The sequence below is a fragment of the Suncus etruscus genome, chromosome 7 (assembly GCF_024139225.1).
Source record: "Suncus etruscus isolate mSunEtr1 chromosome 7, mSunEtr1.pri.cur, whole genome shotgun sequence".
NCBI classification, from domain to species: Eukaryota; Metazoa; Chordata; class Mammalia; order Eulipotyphla; family Soricidae; genus Suncus; species Suncus etruscus.
In genome coordinates this window covers 57,643,361-57,664,463 of record NC_064854.1, presented here as the reverse complement: position 1 = coordinate 57,664,463, position 21,103 = coordinate 57,643,361, and the positions used below count along the sequence as shown (strand labels likewise).

Below are 21,103 nucleotides of genomic sequence, written 5' to 3'. Positions count from 1 at the left end.
TTCCCACCAGCAGTGGATAAGAGTTCCTTTCTCTCCACATCCCCGCCAACACTGTTTATTCTCATTCTTTGTGATGTGTGCCATTCTCTGTGGTGTGAGGTGGTTTTGATTTGCATCTCCCTGATGATTAGTAATGTGGAGCATTTTTTCATGTGTCTTTTGGCCATTTGTATTTTTTCTTTGTCAAAGTGTCTGTTCATTTCTTCTCCCCATTTTTTGATGGGATTAGATGTTTTTTTTTTTGTTTTTGTTTTTTGGTTTTTGGTTTTTGGGCCACACCCTGTGACGCTCAGGGGTTACTCCTGGCTATGCGCTCAGAAGTTGCTCCTGGCTTCTTGGGGGACCATATGGGACGCCAGGGGATCGAACCACAGTCCGTCCTAGGCTAGCGCAGGCAAGGCAGGCACCTTACCTCCAGCGCCACCGCCCGGCCCCCGGGATTAGATGTTTTTTTCTTGTAAAGTTCTGTCAGTGCCTTGTATATTTTGGAGATTAGCCCCTTATCTGATGGGTATTGAGTGAATAGTTTCTCCCACTCAGTGGGTGGCTCTTTAGTTTGGAGTTTTTTTGATTTCTTTGTGGTTTGTTCAGCTCAATTTATGCTTTCTTTGAGTTCTATGAACATCCTTTATATTTCTACTCTAAACTCCTTAGTGGAATGGCTAACTAGGTGATTGGGGCTTTCAGGTCATCAGAGCTGCCATCTTTATTTTCTTTGTATGATGATGCTGTCCTGCATTGTTTCACCATTGACATACTTGTAGTGTGGATTTTACTATGTGTTTTGGTGGGGTTCATGGGCTAAAGGATGTACACGGCTGTGAATTGAAGTAGAGTGGTTGCGCTTCTCTGGCTCAACCCTTCTTGGGCAGAGTTGGCCCACCTTCTGCAGAGCCCTGAAGAGATTATGTAAACTGGATCCTTTCTTGACTTGTTCTGGGCCTGAAAGATTATGTCTGCTGAGGCCTTTCTTGCTGCCTCACGCAAAAAAGCAGGAAACCAGGCAGTGAGCAAAGCAGGAAACCAGGCAGGGAGCAAAGCAGCAGCCTTTTATGTTTTTTTGTTTGTTTGTTTGTTTTTGTGCTCAAGCACATGGCAGGAATCAGCCTTCACCCTTTGTGGGTGGAGTCAGCTTATTTTGCTGAGCCCTGAAGGGATTATGTTCACTCTGGCCTTTCTTGGTTTGTGCTGGGCCCTGAAGAAATTAGTCTGCTGGGGCCTTTCTTGACTGCCTCATGCAGAATAGCAGGAAACCTGGCAGTGAGTAAAGCAGGAAACCAGGCAGGAAGCAAAGTAGGAAACCAGGCAGGGAGCAAATCAGGAAAACTTGTTTGTTTTATATTAGTCATATTTCTTACTTTATAATAAAATAGTTGAATTTAGTTTTTGTTTTTGTTTGTTTGTTTCTTCTGCAGAAAGTGATAATGAACTCTCCAGTGGAACAGGTGATGTGTCTAAAGATTGTCCTGAGAAGATCCTGTATTCTTGGGGAGAATTGCTAGGAAGATGGTAAACTTTTATCTTGCTTATGAGAAATTTTATGTCTACACATCTTCTGATTAGTTTGTACATACTAGCATAAATAATCGAATGTACTAAAATATTTTATGTATATACATTGTATTTTACCTAATGTGCTCTTATTAAACTTATGTCTTGAAGATATATTTAATTTATTATTTTATTCAGTTTTAAAATTCTTCAGAGGTGCCAATTTTGTTTTACTGCCACCTCAGAAAAATTCTAGCAAAGTTTGTATCTAAGTCTATTACTACTGCTAAAAAGGCTGTCAGATTTTTTTCATTTTTTTTCCTTTGTTTCTTTTTGGTTTTTGGTTTTTGGGCCAAACCCGGCAGCACTCAGGGGTTACTCCTGGCTGTCTGCTCAGAAATAGCTCCTGGCAGGCACGGGGGACCATATGGAACACTGGGATTCGAACCAACCACCTTTGGTCCTGGATCGGCTGCTTGCAAGGCAAACGCCACTGTGCTGTCTCTCCGGGCCCCAGGTTTTTTTAAATTTTTATCACTGTAACTCAGTCTAGTTTTTTTTTTTGGGGGGGTAGGGCCACACCCAGTGACACTCAGGGATTACTCCTGGCTCTGTGCTTAGAAATCACTCCTGGCTCAGAGGATCATATGAGATACCAAGGATTGAATCCAGGTCCATCCTGGGTCAGCCGCATGCCAGCCAAATGCCCTACCACTATACTATTGCTCCGCCCTCAGGGTTTTTTTGTTTGTTTGTTTTTACTAAAATAATTATTTTTGAGTTTTATTGACCTACAAAAGTTTCATATATTGAACATATGCATCTGTGTATATTTATTATAAAGTTTTTAAAAAGATTTTATTATGTTTATACATTTTTAAAAATTTCTTTGTTTTAGGGTGGTGACAACTGGCATTATTCAAGGCTTATTCCTGGCTCTGCTCTAAGGAAGTATTCCTGGTGTGGATTGGGGATCATATGTGATGCTGGGGATTGAACCTGGGTCAGTGCTGTGCAAAGCAAGAACCCTACCTGTAGTTCTATTGTTCCAACTTTTTGTACTTTTTTTAAAGAGCACTTTTGGTCAGAATATAGGCCTGTGGGGCCAGAGAGATAGCATGGAGGTAAGGCGTTTGCCTTTCATGCAGAAGGACAGTGGTTTGAATCCCGGCATCCCATATGGTCCCCCGATGCTGCCAGAGGCGATTTTTGAGCATAGAGCCAGGAGTAACCCCTGAGCGCTGTTGGGTGTGACCCAAAAACTGAAACAAACAAACAAACAAAATAATATAGGCCTGTATCTACTTTCAGCATCTTTTTCCCATTCTCTGCCATACGTGCACCATCAGCCAATTTATCTGTTCTCATGGAATTCAAATTTATATTTTGTGTCTTGACATGTAGCTTCGACAATTGTACTTAAAACATTTATTGTTATGAATAAATTAATAGGAAATTCTTAAGAGTTCAGGGTGATAACTTAATGTAGAGGTCATGCCTAGCATGTAGGAAGCTCTTGAGTTCATACCTGGCATTTCAAATAATAAAGTAAGCAAGAAGAAGAAAAAAATTTTATTTTTATTTCTTTGTTTTTTTTTTTTGTTTTTATTTTTGGGCCACACCCGGCGTTGCTCAGGGGTTACTCCTGGCTGTCTGCTCAGAAATTGCTCCTGGCAGGCACGGGGGACCATATGGGACACCGGGATTCGAACCAACCACCTTTGGTCCTGGATCGGCTGCTTGCAAGGCAAACACCGCTGTGCTATCTCTCCGGGCCCTATTTTTATTTCTTGATAGTGGAATAATGTGGCTCCCAGTTAAAAAGAGATGGGATCAAAAAAACAGCAGTGAAGATATCACAGAGTTTGGTGGGTGTTCTTTACATGACTGAAACCCAACTACAATCATATTTGTTTAAATAAAGATTAAAAAAAAGAATCAGTTGATAAAAAAAAAGATCTCACAGAGTTTAAGGCCACCTATTATTTATGCCTTTCCCCTACCCTTTCTCTTTAAAAAGGTTGCCCTTGTTTGCCTTGAACGTGGCTGACTTTAGAACAGACCTGGGTTCAATCCCCGGTGTCCCTTATGGTCCTCCAAGAAATCTGGAGTAATTTCTGAGCATATAGCCAGGAGTAACTCCTGAGCATCACAGGGTGTGGCCTAAAATCAAAAACAAAAAAGTAAAAATAAAAAAGGTTGCCTTTTTGGGGCTGGGGAGATAGCATGGAGGTAAGACATTTGCCTTGCATGCAGAAGGTCAGTGGTTCAAATCCCGGCATCCCATATGGTCCCCTGAGCCTGCCAGGGGAGATTTCTGAGCATAGAGTCAGGAGTAACCCCTGAGCACTGCTGGATGTGACCCTCCCCCCCCCAAAAAAAAAAGGTTGCCCTTTTATATTAACTTAATAGACTGTCCATAATAGTAGTGGTTCAGCAGTGGTTAAAGGAATGTTGCTTATTTTCTCAGGCACAGTAATCTGGGTGCACGGCCAAAAGGTCTCTCAACTCTGGTGAAGAGTGGGGTCCCTGAAGCATTGCGGGCAGAAGTGTGGCAGTTATTAGCGGGTTGCCATGACAACCAGGCAATGCTAGATCGATACCGACTTCTCATCACAAAGGTAGGAAGTGCTTTTCCTATTTTCATGGGACAGCATTTTAAATCTTGCTTTCTGCAGAAAGTTATAAATGCTGTGGATTTCTCTTAAAACTATTTTACTGTCATGCCGTGAATAATTCTGCTCTTTTGTACTGAACATTCATTGGATTTGTGGTGTGCATTTCACTGAAGTCATCTATACCTCCTTTCCCCAGGCTTTATTCTTTCAACTAACTTGATCATAACTATTTTCTAATTTGGAAGATGTGCTTTCTCAAAGATTTTCTGATTCTCAAAATAATTTTTCTTCTTGTATGAGATTTTTACACACTTATACACAGTATAGTTGTACTTCGGTATAGTTTGGAAATCGAATTGGCTTGAAATTGAAAGGTCTCCTTTGCTATGTAGCCTTTAGACTTACATGATGTGGGTAGTAACTCTGTCAGGAACTCCTGAATCCAGCATAGATTTCTTTACTTAGAGCCAGTCAGCTAGTTGTAGGGCAGAGGTAAAAGAAATCCTCTCTCCTAGGTTTCTTGGGTGTCAATTTCTCATTTCTCTACCTACTTTTAAGTTACATATGTAAAAAGTAAAATTATTAACTAAGCTACAGATGTAAAATATAAAATAATTAACAAAGCCATATCAAAATAAGGTTTTTGATGACAGCCTTTGTTCACTACATTTCACTTTTTTGGGGGGGCCAGACCTGGCAGTGATCAGGATTTACTCCCAGCTCTGTACTCAGAGATAACTTGTGGTAGATCATGGGAGATCATTTGGGGTGCTAGGAATCAGAGCTGAGTTGACTGTGCAAGGCAAGCGCTCTACTGGCTGTACCACTGCTTACTTTTTTCTTTCTAATCCTTCCTTTCCCTCCTCCTTTATCCCACAAATATTTTTCAAGTACTTTGTATATTTAATCACTGCTAAATTTAGTTGAGAAAAAAAAAAAAGCTTTACAGTTTTTCATGATGATTCAACGTTAACATTAAAAAATTTAAAATATAGGTGCCGGAGAGATAGCACAGCGGTATTTGCCTTGCAAGCAGCTGATCCAGGACCTAAGGTGCTTGGTTCGAATCCCAGTGTCCCATATGGTCCCTTGTGCTTGCCAGGAGCTATTTCTGAGCAGACAGCCAGGAGTATCCCCTGAGTGCCGCCGGGTGTGGCCCAAAAACCCCCCAAAAAAAAAGATTAAAATCTGAAATGAACAAGTTTTATTTGCACTTTTCAATGGTATATACAACAAGCTATTAAGCTACTCTGCTGTATTTTCAGTGCTGTAGTGTTGAACTCACTAGATATTTTTTACCTAATGTCCACTTGTGCCTTTGGGGTGATCTAAGGGGAGTGATCTAAGTTTTTGGGAGTACAGTTACAGTGATGCTCACACTCATATTTACTCTGAGAATATTACTGTGTTTTTTCCTTTTCTTTTTTGCTTTTTTGGGCCACACCTGTTTGATGCTCAGGTGTTACTCCTGGCTAAGCGCTCAGAAATTGCCCCTAGCTTGGGGGGACCATATGGGACACTGGGGGATCGAACCGTGGTCCTTCCTTGGCTAGTGCTTGCAAGGCAGACACCTTACCTCTAGCGCCACCTCGCCAGCCCCACATTACTGTTTTCTGACAGGAAAAACTAAGTGTTAAACTAGTTGTTAAACTTAGTTGGTAAACTAAGTGAATTTAATCCCCATGGGGAAGTATGAATGGCTTCAAGAGAACCGACTCAGTGCTAAGTTCATACCGCACAAATGTGCACTACCTGAGTTCTATGACTGATACAGTAAAGAGGTAGCTGTCATAAGATGGCTTATGTAAATATATTAAAAATTAACAGATTATATACTTTTGTGTAATAATGTTATGATAATAAATGAAAAAATATTGATTTTGGAAATAAGCACATGACATTGAGAAAGACATTTGGATCATTTGGCAAGTTAAACATGATTTTTTTTTTTTACTGAACTACATGTATGTGTTAGTATGAAAGATCTTAACAATCTGGGGGCAGGACCGGGAAGGTGGCGCTAGAGCTAAGGTGCCTTGCAAGCACTAGAGTAGGACAGACCACGGTTCGATTCCCCGGCGTCCTATATGGTTCCCACCAAGCCAGGAGCGATTTCTTTTTTATTCTTTTCTTTTTCTTTTTTTTTTTTTTTGGTGTTTGGGCCACACCTGTTTGACGCTCAGGGGTTACTCCTGGCTGTGCGCTCAGAAATTGCCCCTGGCTTGGGGGGACCATATGGGACGTCAGGGGATCGAACCGCTGTCCGTCCTACGCTAGCGCTTGCAAGGCAGACACCTTACCTCTAGCGCCACCTTCCCGGCTCCCCAAGAGCGATTTCTGAGCGCATATACAGGAGTAACCCCTGAGCATCAAATGGGTGTGGCCCAAAAACAAAAAAAAAACCCAAAACAATCTGGGGGCAGGGTAGGGCATTTGCCTTGCAGGCACCTGACCTAGGACTGACCACTGTTCGATCCCCTATTGTCCCATATGGTTCCCCAAGCCAGGAGTGATTTCTGAGTGCATAGCCAGGAGTAACCCCTGAGCATCACAGGGTGTGGCCCAATAGCCAATAAATAAATAAATAAATAAATAAATAAATAAATAAATAAATAAATAAATAAATAAAAAGAAAGATCTTAACAATCTGGGATAAAAAATATCAGTATGTTTAAAACTTGGATAAATAGTTTAGGATCAGTTATGAATTTAAAAATATAATAACTGATAGAAGCTTACTTTGAAGACATGAGTAATTCTCTAGTCAAATTTCAGTAAGATAATTGATGGTCATGATTACAAAGGTGAAGCATCTCCACTTGAGTTTCTGGATCATTGTATTGTAAGACTAGTTTGTATATAGAATGATTAAAATATCATTAGTCAGAAAACTGATTTTAAGCACATTTTAAAATGATTTCATGGGCTGCTAAATAAATATGTTAAAAACTAAAGACACATTATTGTATTATTCTGTAGATGAAATGTTCAGAACAGCAAAGCCTGAGACATGAAGTAGGGTGGGACGGAGGAGAAACTGATGACATTATGGTATCTTTTTGGGGGTGACATCAGTGTTCTGAAATTAGTGATGTTAGTTGCATGACCTTGTGAATATACTAAACACTGTAATTTTTCATCAAGATGATGAGTCTTATGTTATTTGAAATTTACTTTAATTGAAAAATTATGTTTATTAAAATAATTTTGGTTTATAAGACTGTATGTGTTTTATGAGTATAATTTTATGCCTTTCAAAATACGTATCATACATCTCACTTATCACTAAAAGTACAAATTTTCCTACCACCACTAATCTTTTTGTTTGTTTTGTTTTGTTTTTGCCACACCCAGTGGTGTTCAGGGGTTACTCCTGGCTCTGTGCTCTGAAATTGCTCCTAACAGACTTGGGGGATCATATGGGATGCTAGGGATCGAACTCAGGTTGGTCCCGGGTGTTCCTAGGTCGGCCATGTACAGGCACAATAAAAGAATGAATGAATAAAATAAATTGTGTGTTTATGTGTAGAGATACACACATACACTTCTTGAAGGTTAAGATTCATTTGGAGGGGCTGGAAAGATAGCACAGCAGTAAGGCGTTTGCCTTGCATGCAGAAGGACGGTGGTTCGAATTCCAGCATCCCATATGGTCCCCAGGGGCGATTTCTGAACGTAGAGCCAGGAGGAACCTCTGAGTGTTGCTGGGTGGCCCCAAAACCAAAAAAAAAAAAAGATTTATTTGGAAAAAATAATCATTCAAGTTATGAGGGAAATGGCTCATCATGACAGTTTCTGAAAGCTTATTAAGGGTCACTTGATTTCAACCAAATATGAAGGATTTGTTAGATCACACACGCCAAATAATTACTAAAATAAAACACAAGGTTCTGTAAAGTTACACCCAAAATTTAATTTCCACCAAAACATCAACTCCTCTATGTCAGATAACTCATAACATGAATATGTGATCCTCATTCATGGCTCCTTGAGCCAGCAATTAAAATGGAGTTCTTAGTGCAGAAACTCCAAATAGTGCTTATTTCTACAAGAGCAACAGCTAGAGATTTAGCAGCTCTTCTAACTGGAACCAAAGACAAGTAGGACCAAAGTGAAGTCAGCTGTTAATGTCTGTACTGCTCATTTGAATCTGGTCCAGAGTTTATTTTTTGTTTGTTTTACTCATTTTAAGCCTTTGGCACCTTAGAGTCATTTCCTACCAATGAAAATTTTCAGTAAGATTAAAACTTGGATCTCACTTTTGTTGGATATAGAGAATAAAAACAAAAGAATAGACAAAACCAAAAGAAAAAATTTTGGAATGGTGTTGCCAGAGTTTGAAAAAGGCAGAGAGAATAAAAAGTGGTCAATGGGACCAGAGCAATAGCACAGTGTTAACAGTGATAGAGCATTTGCCTTGCATATGACCGACCTGGGACAGACCCATGTTCAATCCCTCCTATCCCAAATGGTCCCCTGAGCTGCCAGTGGCAATTTCTGAGCACAGAGCGTGGAGTAACCCCTGAAAGCTGCCGGATGTGACCCAAAAAATAAAAAAAATATAATTAAAAAAAAAGCCTAAAAAATACCATTTTTGTATTTAGGAAAAAAAAAACCCTAAATATTCAGTTGCATGATTTTGCACAGAAGCCCTGTTTTGTAAAATATAGTGAGCATGTGCTGAAATCTGTATCAGAGAGCCCAAAAGGCAGGAGTTGCAAACATGACTGGGAGTTGACTACCAAGTCTTTTTATTTTTTTTCTTTAACAAAATTCACAATTTAGGCAGAAATAAACTATACAATTTTTTTTTTCTTCACCAAAAATAATGGCAGAGGCTGGAGTGGTGGCGCTAGAGATAAGGCATCTGCCTTGTAAACGCTAGCCTAGGACAGACCTTGGTTCGATCCCCTGGTGATTCCCCCACGTCTCATATGGTCTCCCCAAGCCAAGAGCTATTTCTGAACTGCATAGCCAGGAGTAACCGCCAGCGTCAATGGGTGTGGCCCCAAAACAAAAATAATGGCAATATTTTCATATTATTCCTGGAAACCCACAAAAATAATAATTTTATAGGTTTTCCAAGTTCTGCTTATAAATCAAGATGAAGCTGTAGAATACCGTATTTATTCGAGTATAACGTGCACCCCTAATTTTCGATTAAAAATCGGTATAAAATTTTGTTTCACACCAAGCATTGTAATTGACAAAAAAAAGTTGTTGAGGGCCCAGCGAGATAGCACAGCGGTGTTTGCCTTGCAAGCAGCCGATCCAGGACCTAATGTGGTTGGTTCGAATCCCGGTGTCCGATTATGGTCCCCCGTGCCTGCCAGGAGCTATTTCTGAGCAGACAGCCAGGAGTCACCCCTGAGCACCGCCGGCTGTGGCCCAAAAACCAAAAACCAAAAACCAAAAAAAAAAAAAAAAAAAAAAGTTGTTGAACACGTGCGGTCATGATAAAAATCATTTATTGACAATGTAAACTGGTATAAACACAATACTGAAATAAAATTACCGGTAACAATATTTATTTAAAATGCTTTAAAGTCAGATTCATCATCAGAAACACTAAAGAGTTGTTCCCATTCTTCTTGAGTTAATTTTTCATTAGTGTCCCAGTTGGCAGGAACATCTGTTTCTCCAGTTTCTTCGCTTTCTTCTGAGTCTGAATTCCACAGCAGGTCATCTTCTGTGCCGTTCATTTGATTGCTGATGCCTGTCTTCAAAAATCTCTTGATCATTTCTTTTGGTATGCCTTCCCATGATGTTTTAACCCAGAATGTCACGATAGGCCAGGTTTCTTGAGGTTTTTATTTCCTTCGTCCTCGCGTACAGTGCACGGCTGCAGCCTGGAAAAGGTGCAGTGCAAACTCACAATTTGCCTGCACCCTCATTGACTGCCACCCCACCCCACCCCACCCCAGCCCTCGTTTATAACGCGCACCCAAACTTTGATTTTATTTTTTGGTAGAAAATTTTGCGCATTATACTCGAATAAATACGTAGTCATGGAGAAAAGACAGAAAACAAATCAGTTTAGTATCCATGGCATCTAATCCTATGAAACAGAGATGTTAAATATAAGCATATGAAGGCTCAACAAAAAATGTAAGCAGCAACAGATATGGAACAATATGGTAGACATGTCCATTTTAACTATGATTTGTAGCCTGGAGGTAAGGTGTTTGCCTTGCAATCAGAAGGTTGGTGGCTCGAATCCCAGCATCCCATATGGTCCCCTGAGCCTGCCAGGAGTGATTTCTGAGCATAGAGCCAGGAGTAACCCCTGAGCACTGCCGGGTGTGATTTCCCCCTCCCCCCCCAAAGAAAACAACTATGTTTTGTTCCTTTAAGTTTATTTGATAAAAAAAATACTTACTGAAGCCTTCTTTTGGCAAGCTCACGTTTCTGTTTGGTCATTCTCTTAACTGTCCAATACAGATTTTTAATAGAAACACTTAGAACTCCCACCAAAAAAGGTCAATTGTGAGCTTCATTGTAACATTTTATAAAATGTACTCCTTCCTCCAACACATTGCAAAATTTATTTCTTCAAAGAACTGATAATTCAAATACCCAAAACATTGCATTGTGTTAATGTTAGGTCTAAAATGATTTAACTAAAAAACCATTTTAAAGTCCCACTAGACTAGAAGATTTCACACAGAAATGTGATGTGGCACTTTCTGTGTTATCTTTTAGAATAAACAGGTTTCAAAGCATGAGCTCAAACTGGAGTCATTTAAATAGGCAAATTATTAATTATATACTCAATAGGAGGTGTACTAGTTAAAGATAGTGATAAAGTGGTTTACATATATCATAGCTTTTCTGTAATATTTTCAAACTTATTACAGTTTTCACAAGGAAGAGAAAACCCATTTTAGAAATCTCTTAGGTATTTTCAGTGGTTTTGAATTATCTGTAGGAAGCTCGGGACTTAGTTGTATTGAGTTTGTTAAATGTGTCTACCATTAAATCCAAATCATGTTTTATATCAAAATTTATATTTAGCAAAGTCAAGTTACTTCACTTTTGGTCTGTCAAAGTGTCTTCAGGGAGGCTATGAGACGCTTCCACCCATTTTCATAGCGTACATTTTCAACTTTCATCACAAAAAGAATATACAGGACCTTCAGTAAGGCATAAACATTTGGTAAAAATATGATGTCTGGCAAATGGAGGGCTTCATAGAAGTTCTTTATCTTTCCCTCTGTGTTTCCACTTGATTCTCTAACAGTTCAGTTGAGAAGAATATCAGGATTCGACAAGTCACCTCTATACATGTCAGCATGGAGTTCCTCTGACGTTTTGAATTTGAGCTGGCCCATGACAAAGTGAATCAGAGATAAACATTTAAAATCTTTCAGGTGCAGGGCCTGAATTATGTGCTCCACTGTTGGAACACTTAAGAATTTCTTTATAGTTACCTTTAGAAATCAGATGAGACTCGAGGTTACCTTGCTAAGCTCTGTGAAATTTTCCAGGAGTTTCATCTGAACATCAAGTTTGGTTGACAAATTTGTGGCTTCATCAAACCAAAATTCATGATAAACTGAAATATTTCCATTAATTAATTTAGTGAATGCAGAACCATAGTCAAGCTATTGGCTGCAAAGAAGACATCAGAGATTTATCCCTGAAGACTTTTGCCAAAGGCTCTTGTAAAAGCTAAAACATTTTAAAGAACTACAATAGTAAGAATAAAATAAAGATCTGTTACTGCAGTACTGAGCATGAATGCTCGGCTGGCTACACAGTTATTCCATCTAATGTTTTTGTCACTTGTTATTCCATCCAAACATGGAACAAGTACTTGCAGAAGGTCTACTACAATTTTAAAAGCGTCATGCCTGCCTGAGAAGGGCAAATTTCCTTTAGTTCTTTACTCTTTTCTTCAGTGTTCTGAAAGAGGACAGAAATTACACTATCAAGCTCTAAAAGCAGTTGTGATCGGTAGAAAAAAGAACAAATTTCCTCAATTGTTCCTAATGCAACAGATACTCCCCTAACAGGTACTGATTTTGCCAACCCATAGTTAAGGCACAGAAAGTGCAGTGTGTGTAGAAGCTTGGGGGTATTTCTCAAAAAGTCAAGCAACAGATTTCATTTTGGAAAAAAACCCACTGGACACAATGTAAGTCTGCCCACGACAATATTCCATATTTAGCTCCACTTGTCAGTTATCAGAGTCTGAAATTTCACAGCCAAGATTTCTGCATCAGTTTCATAAATCTACTGATTCCTCTCTCAGATTATGAGAGTCATCTATAAACCTCACCAGCACAGGTAGCTGCTCTTCCCCTGCTATATCTATGACATCATCAGTGATGATCGAAAAGAAGTGACAGTCTCTTTCTTCCCTGATGGTTTCTTCCTAAATGCAGCCCTCACAAATTTCAAGCATCTGTTTCTGCTGTGTTTTGGAACAGAACAATGTGTTAACTGCTATTGTCTCAAAGCGCTTTCTTAGAACCTCTTCACTAGAATTTAATCAGCACTCCAGAGACCTGAAATTTTGATAGTCTCATGTCCATCCAGATGTATATTTTATTTTCCCATAAGAATTAAAATTTCAGGGCCGGAGTGATAGCACAGCCATAGGGCGTTTGCCTTGCACTTGGCCAACCCTGAACAGTCTCAGGTTGATTCCTGGCTTATCACATGGTCACTGGAGCCTGCCAAGAGCGATTTCTGAGTGCAGAGCCAGGAGAGCCCCTTAGTGCAGCTGGGTGTGGCCCAAAAATCCTAAATAAATACGTTAAAAAAAAAAGAATCAAAATTTCAAATAAAGATTTTAAGTAGGAGGGGGGAGGGAGGGGAAATTTTTAATTATTCCCTATTTTCCTTTTCTTCAAGAGTTAAAGGTAAAATGTCTTCATCATGTTCTTCACCCCCTCTTCAGCACTGGGGTCCCGAGAATTGGATTGCTGTTTTTTTTTTTTTTTGTTTGTTTGTTTGTTTTTTGTTTTTGGGCCACACCCGTTTGACGCTCAGGGGTTACTCCTGGCTATGTGCTCAGAAATCGCCCCTGGCTTGGGGGGACCATATGGGACGCCGGGGGATCGAACCGCGGTCTGTTCCTTGGCTAGCGCTTGTAAGGCAGACACCTTACCTCTAGCGCCACCTTCCCGGCCCCTTGGATTGCTGTTATGCACTTATGTTTATTTAGTTGATCTGGTGTATCTTCTAAGTCTGCTCGCCTACAATTCTCTGGCATCTGGTCTGGTCCCTGCCCTCCCTGCCTTAGGGAAGCTCACCAGTCCTGCCCCATTGAGGCTGGGGAGGAGGGAGCAGGACTGTGCGCTGCCCACGTTTTTTTTTTTTTTTTCCTCTCTAATGTAAATTAAAAACAGCCACAGAAGGGGGCCTGAGCAATATAGCACTGAACGCTGCCCGCTGCCTGGTGTGGACTTGAACCCTCCCCCTCCAAAAAAAACCGGGCTGGGGTGTGGATTAGAGCCCTCCCCCCCAAAATCAACCCCCCCAAACAACCACAGAAGTAGTCTCCCTTAAGAGTCTGTTAGTTCTCAGCTTTTCTAGTATTGTACAGCTAGATAAAACATAATTGTTTATTCTTGTCAGGTTATTGGTATTGCTCAGAGTAAAGTCTGTCTTCCAGTTCTTCAGTGTATTATTGTAGCAGATGGTTTTTTACAAAACATGTCACTGAAGAAAAATTTGTACTCTATTTTGGTGGAATGTACTGTAGTTAAAATTACTGGACATTCTTAAAAGTAAATGTTTGAATTTTGTTTTTATTGGGTAACTTAGTGAATATTTAAATAAGCAAATTATGCTATCTGTTAAGGTTTTTTCTCCCCACTTATTACAACTAATCTCTATATGTTAATTATCAAGGTAAAATTTGCTATTTCTTTACATAGTTAATTTTATTTATTTATTTTTCTCTTTTTTAAACACCGTGATTGCAAACACAATTGTAGTTTGGTTTCAGTCATATAAAGAATACCCACCCCCTTCACCAGTGCAACATTCCCACCACCAATGCCTCTATCTCCCTCCTCTCCCACCTCCTGCCTGCATTCAAGACAGGCATTCTACTTTTCCTACTCATTAATATTGTCATGGTAGTTGTTAGTGTAGTTATTTTTTTCTGCACTCACCACTCTTTGTGGTAAGCTTCATATCGTGAGTCTTTTTATTAAGGAAACTAAAAACTTTCTTTTAAAAAAATTCTCTAATGAAGTGCTCCTTTTCTTTGCAGATCAGGGCATTTTTGGTGGCATATTTTTTTTTTGAGCCACACTCGGTGGTGCCCAGGGGTTACTCCTGGCTCTGCATTTAGAAATTACTCCGAGGGATGCACAGAGATCATATGGGATGATGGGGATCTCAGCCATGTGCAAGGCAAATGCCATACCCGCTGTACTAAAGCTTTAGCGCCAAGCTTTTTATTGATTTTTGAGTGGACCAGATAGTCAAAACTCATTTTTATACTTTGCAAACCTAGAGCCTGGCTCTAGTCATTAGTATTGAAATGACTAGTTGAATTTATTCCTGCAAACATTAAATTGCTGTGGGTTTTTTGGCCGTGACATTGTAAATGAATAATTAGATTAGAAGTTATTATTTTGGGGCCAGATTAGCACAGTTGTTTATTAAGCACATATTTTGCATGTGATAAATGCCAACTTCAGTCCCCAGCACCACTCGTTGACCTGAACATCTCAAGGTATTAGTCCCAGAGAGCGTAGAGCAACACTGGAGTGATACAGATAATCCCTGTCATTTTTTGGTCTGAGCAACACCGCATTCCATTCTCCAGCTTATATTGGTCCAATAGCCTAGTTGGCTGAAAATTGCTGGAAGGGGCCATGGTCCTCCTGAGGATTAAGATTTTCCCAAAAGCGGGCCCGGAGAGATAGCACAGCGGCGTTTGCCTTGCAAACAGCCGATCCAGGACCAAAGGTGGTTGGTTCGAATCCCGGTGTCCCATATGGTCCCCCGTGCCTGCCAGGAGCTATTTCTGAGCAGACAGCCAGGAGAAACCCCTGAGCACTGCCGGGTGTGGCCAAAAAACAAACAAACAAACAAAAAAACAAAACAAAAAGATTTTCCCAAAAGCAAAGCATTTATTTATTATTTATTTAGTCACCATAAAATTACAAAGTTATTCATGATTGTGTTTCAGGCACACAATATTTAAAATTTGATGATAATTTTTGTTATTGTTTTTGCAGTTTGATATTTCACCCAGGGTCTCACACATGCCAGTCTCTACTGTAAGCTGCAGTGTAAGCTCAGATCATATTTGGTGTATTTTAACACTTACATATATTTCATAGTTCAAAAAATAATATATTTATGTATCATTATATCATGTATCATATCTTGTATTATTATATATTATATATAATTATATATCTTACAATAAAAAATTGATATAGCAAGACAAGTCCCCATATTAGATTGTGGTAGGTTCTAAGAGTTATTTATGAGGAGCTGGACTGATAGCACAGTGGTAGGGCGTTTGCCTTGCACACAGCTGCACTGACGGACCTGGTTTTGATCCCCAGCTTCCCATATGGTTCCCCTGAGCTAGGAACGATTTCTGAGTGCATAACCAGCAGTAACCTGAGTGTCACTGGATGTGGCCCCAAAAACAAAAACAAAACAAAACAAAAAAGAATTACTTAAGAAATGTTACTAAAAATGAGGCTTCAATTAACTTGCTCAGAGCTTATACCAGGCTCTGTATTCAAGGATCACACTGCATTCACCACTCTGTGGTGAGCTTTATATTGTGAACTGGTCCTTCTGGCCTTCATCTCTATTGTGTCTGGGAATGAGTTTTGCTAGTGGTTTATCAATCTTGTTTACTTTTTCCTTGAGTTCTCTGAACATCCTCCATATTTTTACTCTCAACTCCCTATTTAAAGGGCTAACCAGGTAGTTGGTACTTTTTGGATTATAGGAGCTGCCATCTTCATTCTCTTTGCATTGTGTTGTCCTGTGTTGTTTCCCCATTTCCATGCTTGTAGTGTGGTTTTACTACATGTTGTGATGTGGTTCATGTGCTAGAACATGCATGTGGCTGCAGAGTGAAGTAGAATGGCCATGTTCCTCTGGCTCCACCCTTAATGGACAGAGACAGCTTACCCTGTGCTGGACCCTGAAGAGATTATGTTTGTTGTCGTCTTTTTTGGCTGCCATACATAGGAAAGCAGGCAGGAAATGAGGCAGTAGCTGTTTATAGTGGCTCTCTTGTGCCCAAACACAGGGCAGGAATCAGCCGCCATTCTTACTGGGTGGAGAGAGTTTACCCTGTGCTGGACCCTGAAGAATTTATGTTTGCTGTTGTTTTCATGGCTGCCTCACGCAGGAAAGCAGGAACACAGGCAGGAAGTGAAGCAGTAGCGTATATCATGATGTTAGCTTTATAACTACTTGGGATTGTTTCTATTTCTTCAATTTCCTTGAAAAACCTGAAAAGAATTGGTAATAGTTCCTCTTGAAAGGTTTGAAAGAATTCATTTATGGGGCTGGAGCAATAGCACAACAGTAAGGCGTTTGCCTTCTTTGTGGCCAACAAAGGATGGACCCCGGTTTGAATCCTGGCATCCCATATGGTCCCCTGAGCCTACCAGGAGTGATTTCTGAGCACAGAGCTAGGAGTAACTCCAGAGCGCCGCTGGTGTGACTCCACCCCCCAAATTCATTTGTGAATCCATCTGGGCCTTGGCTTTTATTTTTTAGGAACTTTTTGATTACCATTTAAATTTCCTCAATAGTAGTAGGTCTTTATTCAGATATTCCAGGTCATTGGGAAGTTATAGGAGTCCAATAATTTATTCCTTCTAGATTCTCTTGTTTTGTGGCATAGGGTTTCTCAAAGTAATCTCTGATTACTCTGTGAATTTCTGTAGTATTTGTATTTTTACCCCTTTTCATTTCTAATTTGATTTATTAAGTTTCTCTCCCTATTTGTGTGAGTTTTACTAATAGTTTATTGATCTTGTTTATTTTTTCAAAGAACCAATTCTTGTTTGCATTGATCTTGCAGATTGTTTTTTTGGATTTCCAATTCATTGATTTATGCTCTAAGCTTTATTATTTTCTTGTCTTTTTATTTTTGGTTTATTTTATTAATAACTTTTCAATTTTATAAGCTGTGCCACTAAGTTATGTATTAGACTTTTTCCTCCTTGATGAGTGCTTGCAAAACTATAAATTTTCCTCATAATACCACTTTTGTTGTGTCCCACAAATCTTGATAATGCATGTCTTGGTTCTTGTTTGTTTTAAAAATCTTTTATTTTAAACTTTATTGATTGATTGATTACTTGATTGGTTGTTGGACCACACCCAGCAGTGCTCAGGGGTTACTCCTGGATCTGTACTCAGAAATCAACACTGGCAGGCTGGAGGACCAAATGGGTGCCAGAAATTGAACTGGGTCCCTCCTGGGTCAGCCGCATGTAAGGCAAATGCCCTACCGCTGTGCTATCTCTCTGGCCCCTGTTTCAGAAATCTTTTGATTTCCTCTTTGATTTAATTTCAGTCTCACTGGTTGTTCAATAGTGAATTGTTTAATTTTCAGGTGCTCAAGTTTTTACTCTGTGTCATTTGTAATTCACTTCTAAATTTAGTGCATCATCATGGTCTAAGAAGGTAGTTTGTACAATTTCTGTCCTCTTGATTTTATGTAGCTATGTTTTATGGGCTGGTTTATTTAATTTCTTTCTTTTTCTGGGGGGCATACCCGGTGATGCTCAGGGGTTACTCCTGGCTATGCACTCAGAAATCACTCCTGGCTTGGGGGACCATATGGGATGCCAGGGGATCGAACTGCTGTCCATCCTAGGCTAGAGCAGACAAGGCAGATGCCTTACCCCTTGCACCACTGCTCCAGCCCCTAGTTTATTTAATTTCTTAATTTAAATTTACTCTCTTCTTGAATTCATAATTTTATCAGTAGTGTTTCTATTAAGCACATAAGAGAATTCAATTTTTATATACACTTTTATTTCCAGTGAATGAATAGACTTAGGTAAAAGTTTTTCAAAACTTTTTTTATTCCTGGATTTGATTTTTAGGAGTATGCATACTTTATTCTGTAAGAGAGCACTGCTTGGTACTAATGTCAGAATAATTCAATTACTTCTACCCTTTACAACGTTGATCTCTGACATGTTTGTGCAAACTACCTAATCTTTTAATAGATGACTAAGTTTAGAAGACAGCTTCATGAAGCTTTTACCTTTATACCTGCAAAAATGATATGACAGGAACAATTGCATTTGAACTCTGAAATTTTTGTACTTGTTTGTCAAAGTATGATGGCAAGTTTTAATAGAAAGTTTATTTAATTTTTCTATCCGGTTGATATTTAGATGTGCTGACTAAGGGACCATCTCTTCATACAAATAATTTCATTGGAGTTTCTGTTGCCTTTCTTGTCTTATTTTCAAGTGACCTCACTTCATTCTTCCTTTGAAGGGTTTTAGTGCTAAAGTATATGCAGGGGGTAATATCAGTCCTTTTCAGAATTTGGGTCTTATTTAATCTATAGACCTGTTCTATCAGTCAAAAGTTATATTTCCAAAAAAAGTTATATTGGTTTTTATTATAGGCTATTTAAAAATTGGTAGTTTCTTCATAATTAAATATCAGATACTTTACAATTAAAGGTTGAAGAAATCCTCCTAAATAATAAAAATAATTATTTTTTTCTGTTGAGCTGATGATACTTCTCCCAATACTGGCTCTATTTTTCTCAACTTTTTTTCTGTTGTGACCATGTCTGTTCCCATTTGAAGAGAATATAGATTGAGCTTAATCCTAGGGAGAGGCTGATTCGTTGCTAGTGCCTTGAGGAGAATTATTGTTGGTCCCAGTGGCACAGTGGAGGCTTGCATTAAGTGATCTGGGACTAATTACTTAGGAAACAACTGGAATTAAAAGGAAACTGCTCATCAACTGCCTGCTCAGGCTATATTAAAGGAACCGTAGATTTAGCTACTTGCTCTCTAGCTTTTTTAGCTACATTCTTTAACTGCTCAAGGCTCCAGTGAGAGATAATCCAAGAATTTCTATCAGATTTGCAGTGATAAAAATTGCTATTTTTATTCATATTTATGATTTCATCTTATTAGTCAATATGGATTCAGGATTCATTCCATCTAAAATCTGTATAATTTTTGGGAGGGAGTTCTTTAAGGAGTTTGCATATGATAATATCTGTCATCATAATCTGAGAAAATACTTTGTACTTTCTCCCAGGTTATCTTAAAGAAGTTATTGTTGTACATTTTGGTCAGATTATAAATTCAAAGGTATAAGAACTTCAGGGACATATGAATAACAATGGCGAGTCTAATACTCGATCGTAATTTCTGTTTATATTTTATATTGCATGTTGATCTTTACTTGCTTGTAGATAGAGCAGAATAGAAGATACACTTAATATCTTATATTTTCCTGTTTTATCTTTAGAGTATATCTGACCTTATTGGAAGCACTTAATGCTTTGTTGAGTAAAAAAAAATTTAATTTTATTTGTAATATCTTCCGATGTCTTAAATATTTTTTTATTTCTTTCTGAAAAATAAGCTGTGAGTAAAATTTGCTTTTTTTACTATCTCAATATGAATTCATATTTACAAAGTGTCATGTACCTGTACTTTGATTGGAAATTAGCTTAAAAAAATTAATGTCTCTGGGCCAAAAGGACTATTTAAATGCTAAGTATTGTTTTCTGGAAGGAAAATTCATTATAATTTTTATTTACAATTAAATATTCATATTTAATACTGTTCCTCTATAGCCACTTTGCAGGTCTTTTGAAGGTCTGTTTCTTGTCTTTTCCACCTCCATTGTTCATTCATTTTTCTTGTCATTCTCAGCTCCTTCCCTTTCTAGTAAATAATATTATTCTGCAGAAGGTATATTCTGTCTTCTCCCAAGTCTTTGAATCTAATTTTGGAGCAACTTCTGCAGGTAATTTAAACACAGAAGGTAGACCAATTGTTCATTTTCACTTTTGATTTATATATGATATTTATTTGGAATCAAACTTTCTCTTTTCAGGACTGGGATAAAATGCATTTTGGGGAATATGTAGGCCAAAGGCAGATAATCACAGAATTAAGCTCCATGATCCAAAAGGAAGGTCATTCAAATTTATAGGATCAAATATATGAAAAAGATTTTTTATAAAGAAAGAATAGTATACGTTAAGCTTTCAATAAAAGTTTAGTGAATGATCAGTGAAGAAATGAAATATGTATGCTTTTATGGTCCTCCTAGGACATAAGCTACGTTTTTTTCCCTACATTTCTCTTCTTTTTGCTACCAAAAAGATGTTGTAAAGTGGTATTGTTTCGAGTTGTGTTGACCTATAAAAACTATATTTAGGGGGCCAGAGTACTACTAATACAGTGGTAGGGCATTTGTCTTGCACGCTGCTGACCCAGGATAGATCTGGGTTCAGTCCCCGGCATCCCATATAGTCCCACAAGCCTGTACGAGCGATTTCTGAGTGCAGAGCCAGTAGTAACTCCTGAGTGCCACCAGGTTTGGTACCAAAATAAAAAAAGCCAAAAAAAAAATCCACAAAATAAACTAAAGCATATTTAGGGTGTGAGAGGAATAACCTTCAGATGCCTTACTCTCAGGCTTCACGTTCTCAAGGATGTGTGGAGACACTGGCTCACAGTTTACTTCTGCTTTTTCATTCATATCCTGGCATTTAAAATTTGTGAAATGCAAATTTAACCTTCATTTCTTCCCTCAAGTCCAAGCTATTTCTCTACTTTAACCATTAAATGCTTTCTACTGATAAAATTATACACAGTATTGACTCTATAAATGTTTAATCATATACATTTGAGTTTACTCAAAAAATAATTTAGATAAATAATAACTATTTTGAATCAAAAGTTGGACAATTTCTTTTTCTCTCTTTAGGAGACTAAAAGGTGTTGGAGACAGGTTCACATTCCATGTGGTAATCTTTTTTTGTTTTTGTT

General features: G+C 38.6%; 1 protein-coding gene across 1 annotated transcript in view; it reads left to right on the top strand.

The window, feature by feature from the left end:
• The window catches only part of RABGAP1L (RAB GTPase activating protein 1 like), a 369,153-nt gene that overhangs the window by 83,115 nt on the left and 264,935 nt on the right, over positions 1-21,103 (top strand). Inside the window, exons 11-12 of the mRNA XM_049776425.1 lie at positions 1,416-1,509; positions 3,962-4,112. Coding sequence (XP_049632382.1) covers positions 1,416-1,509; positions 3,962-4,112 — 245 coding nt within the window. The remainder of the gene's footprint in view (positions 1-1,415; positions 1,510-3,961; positions 4,113-21,103) is intronic.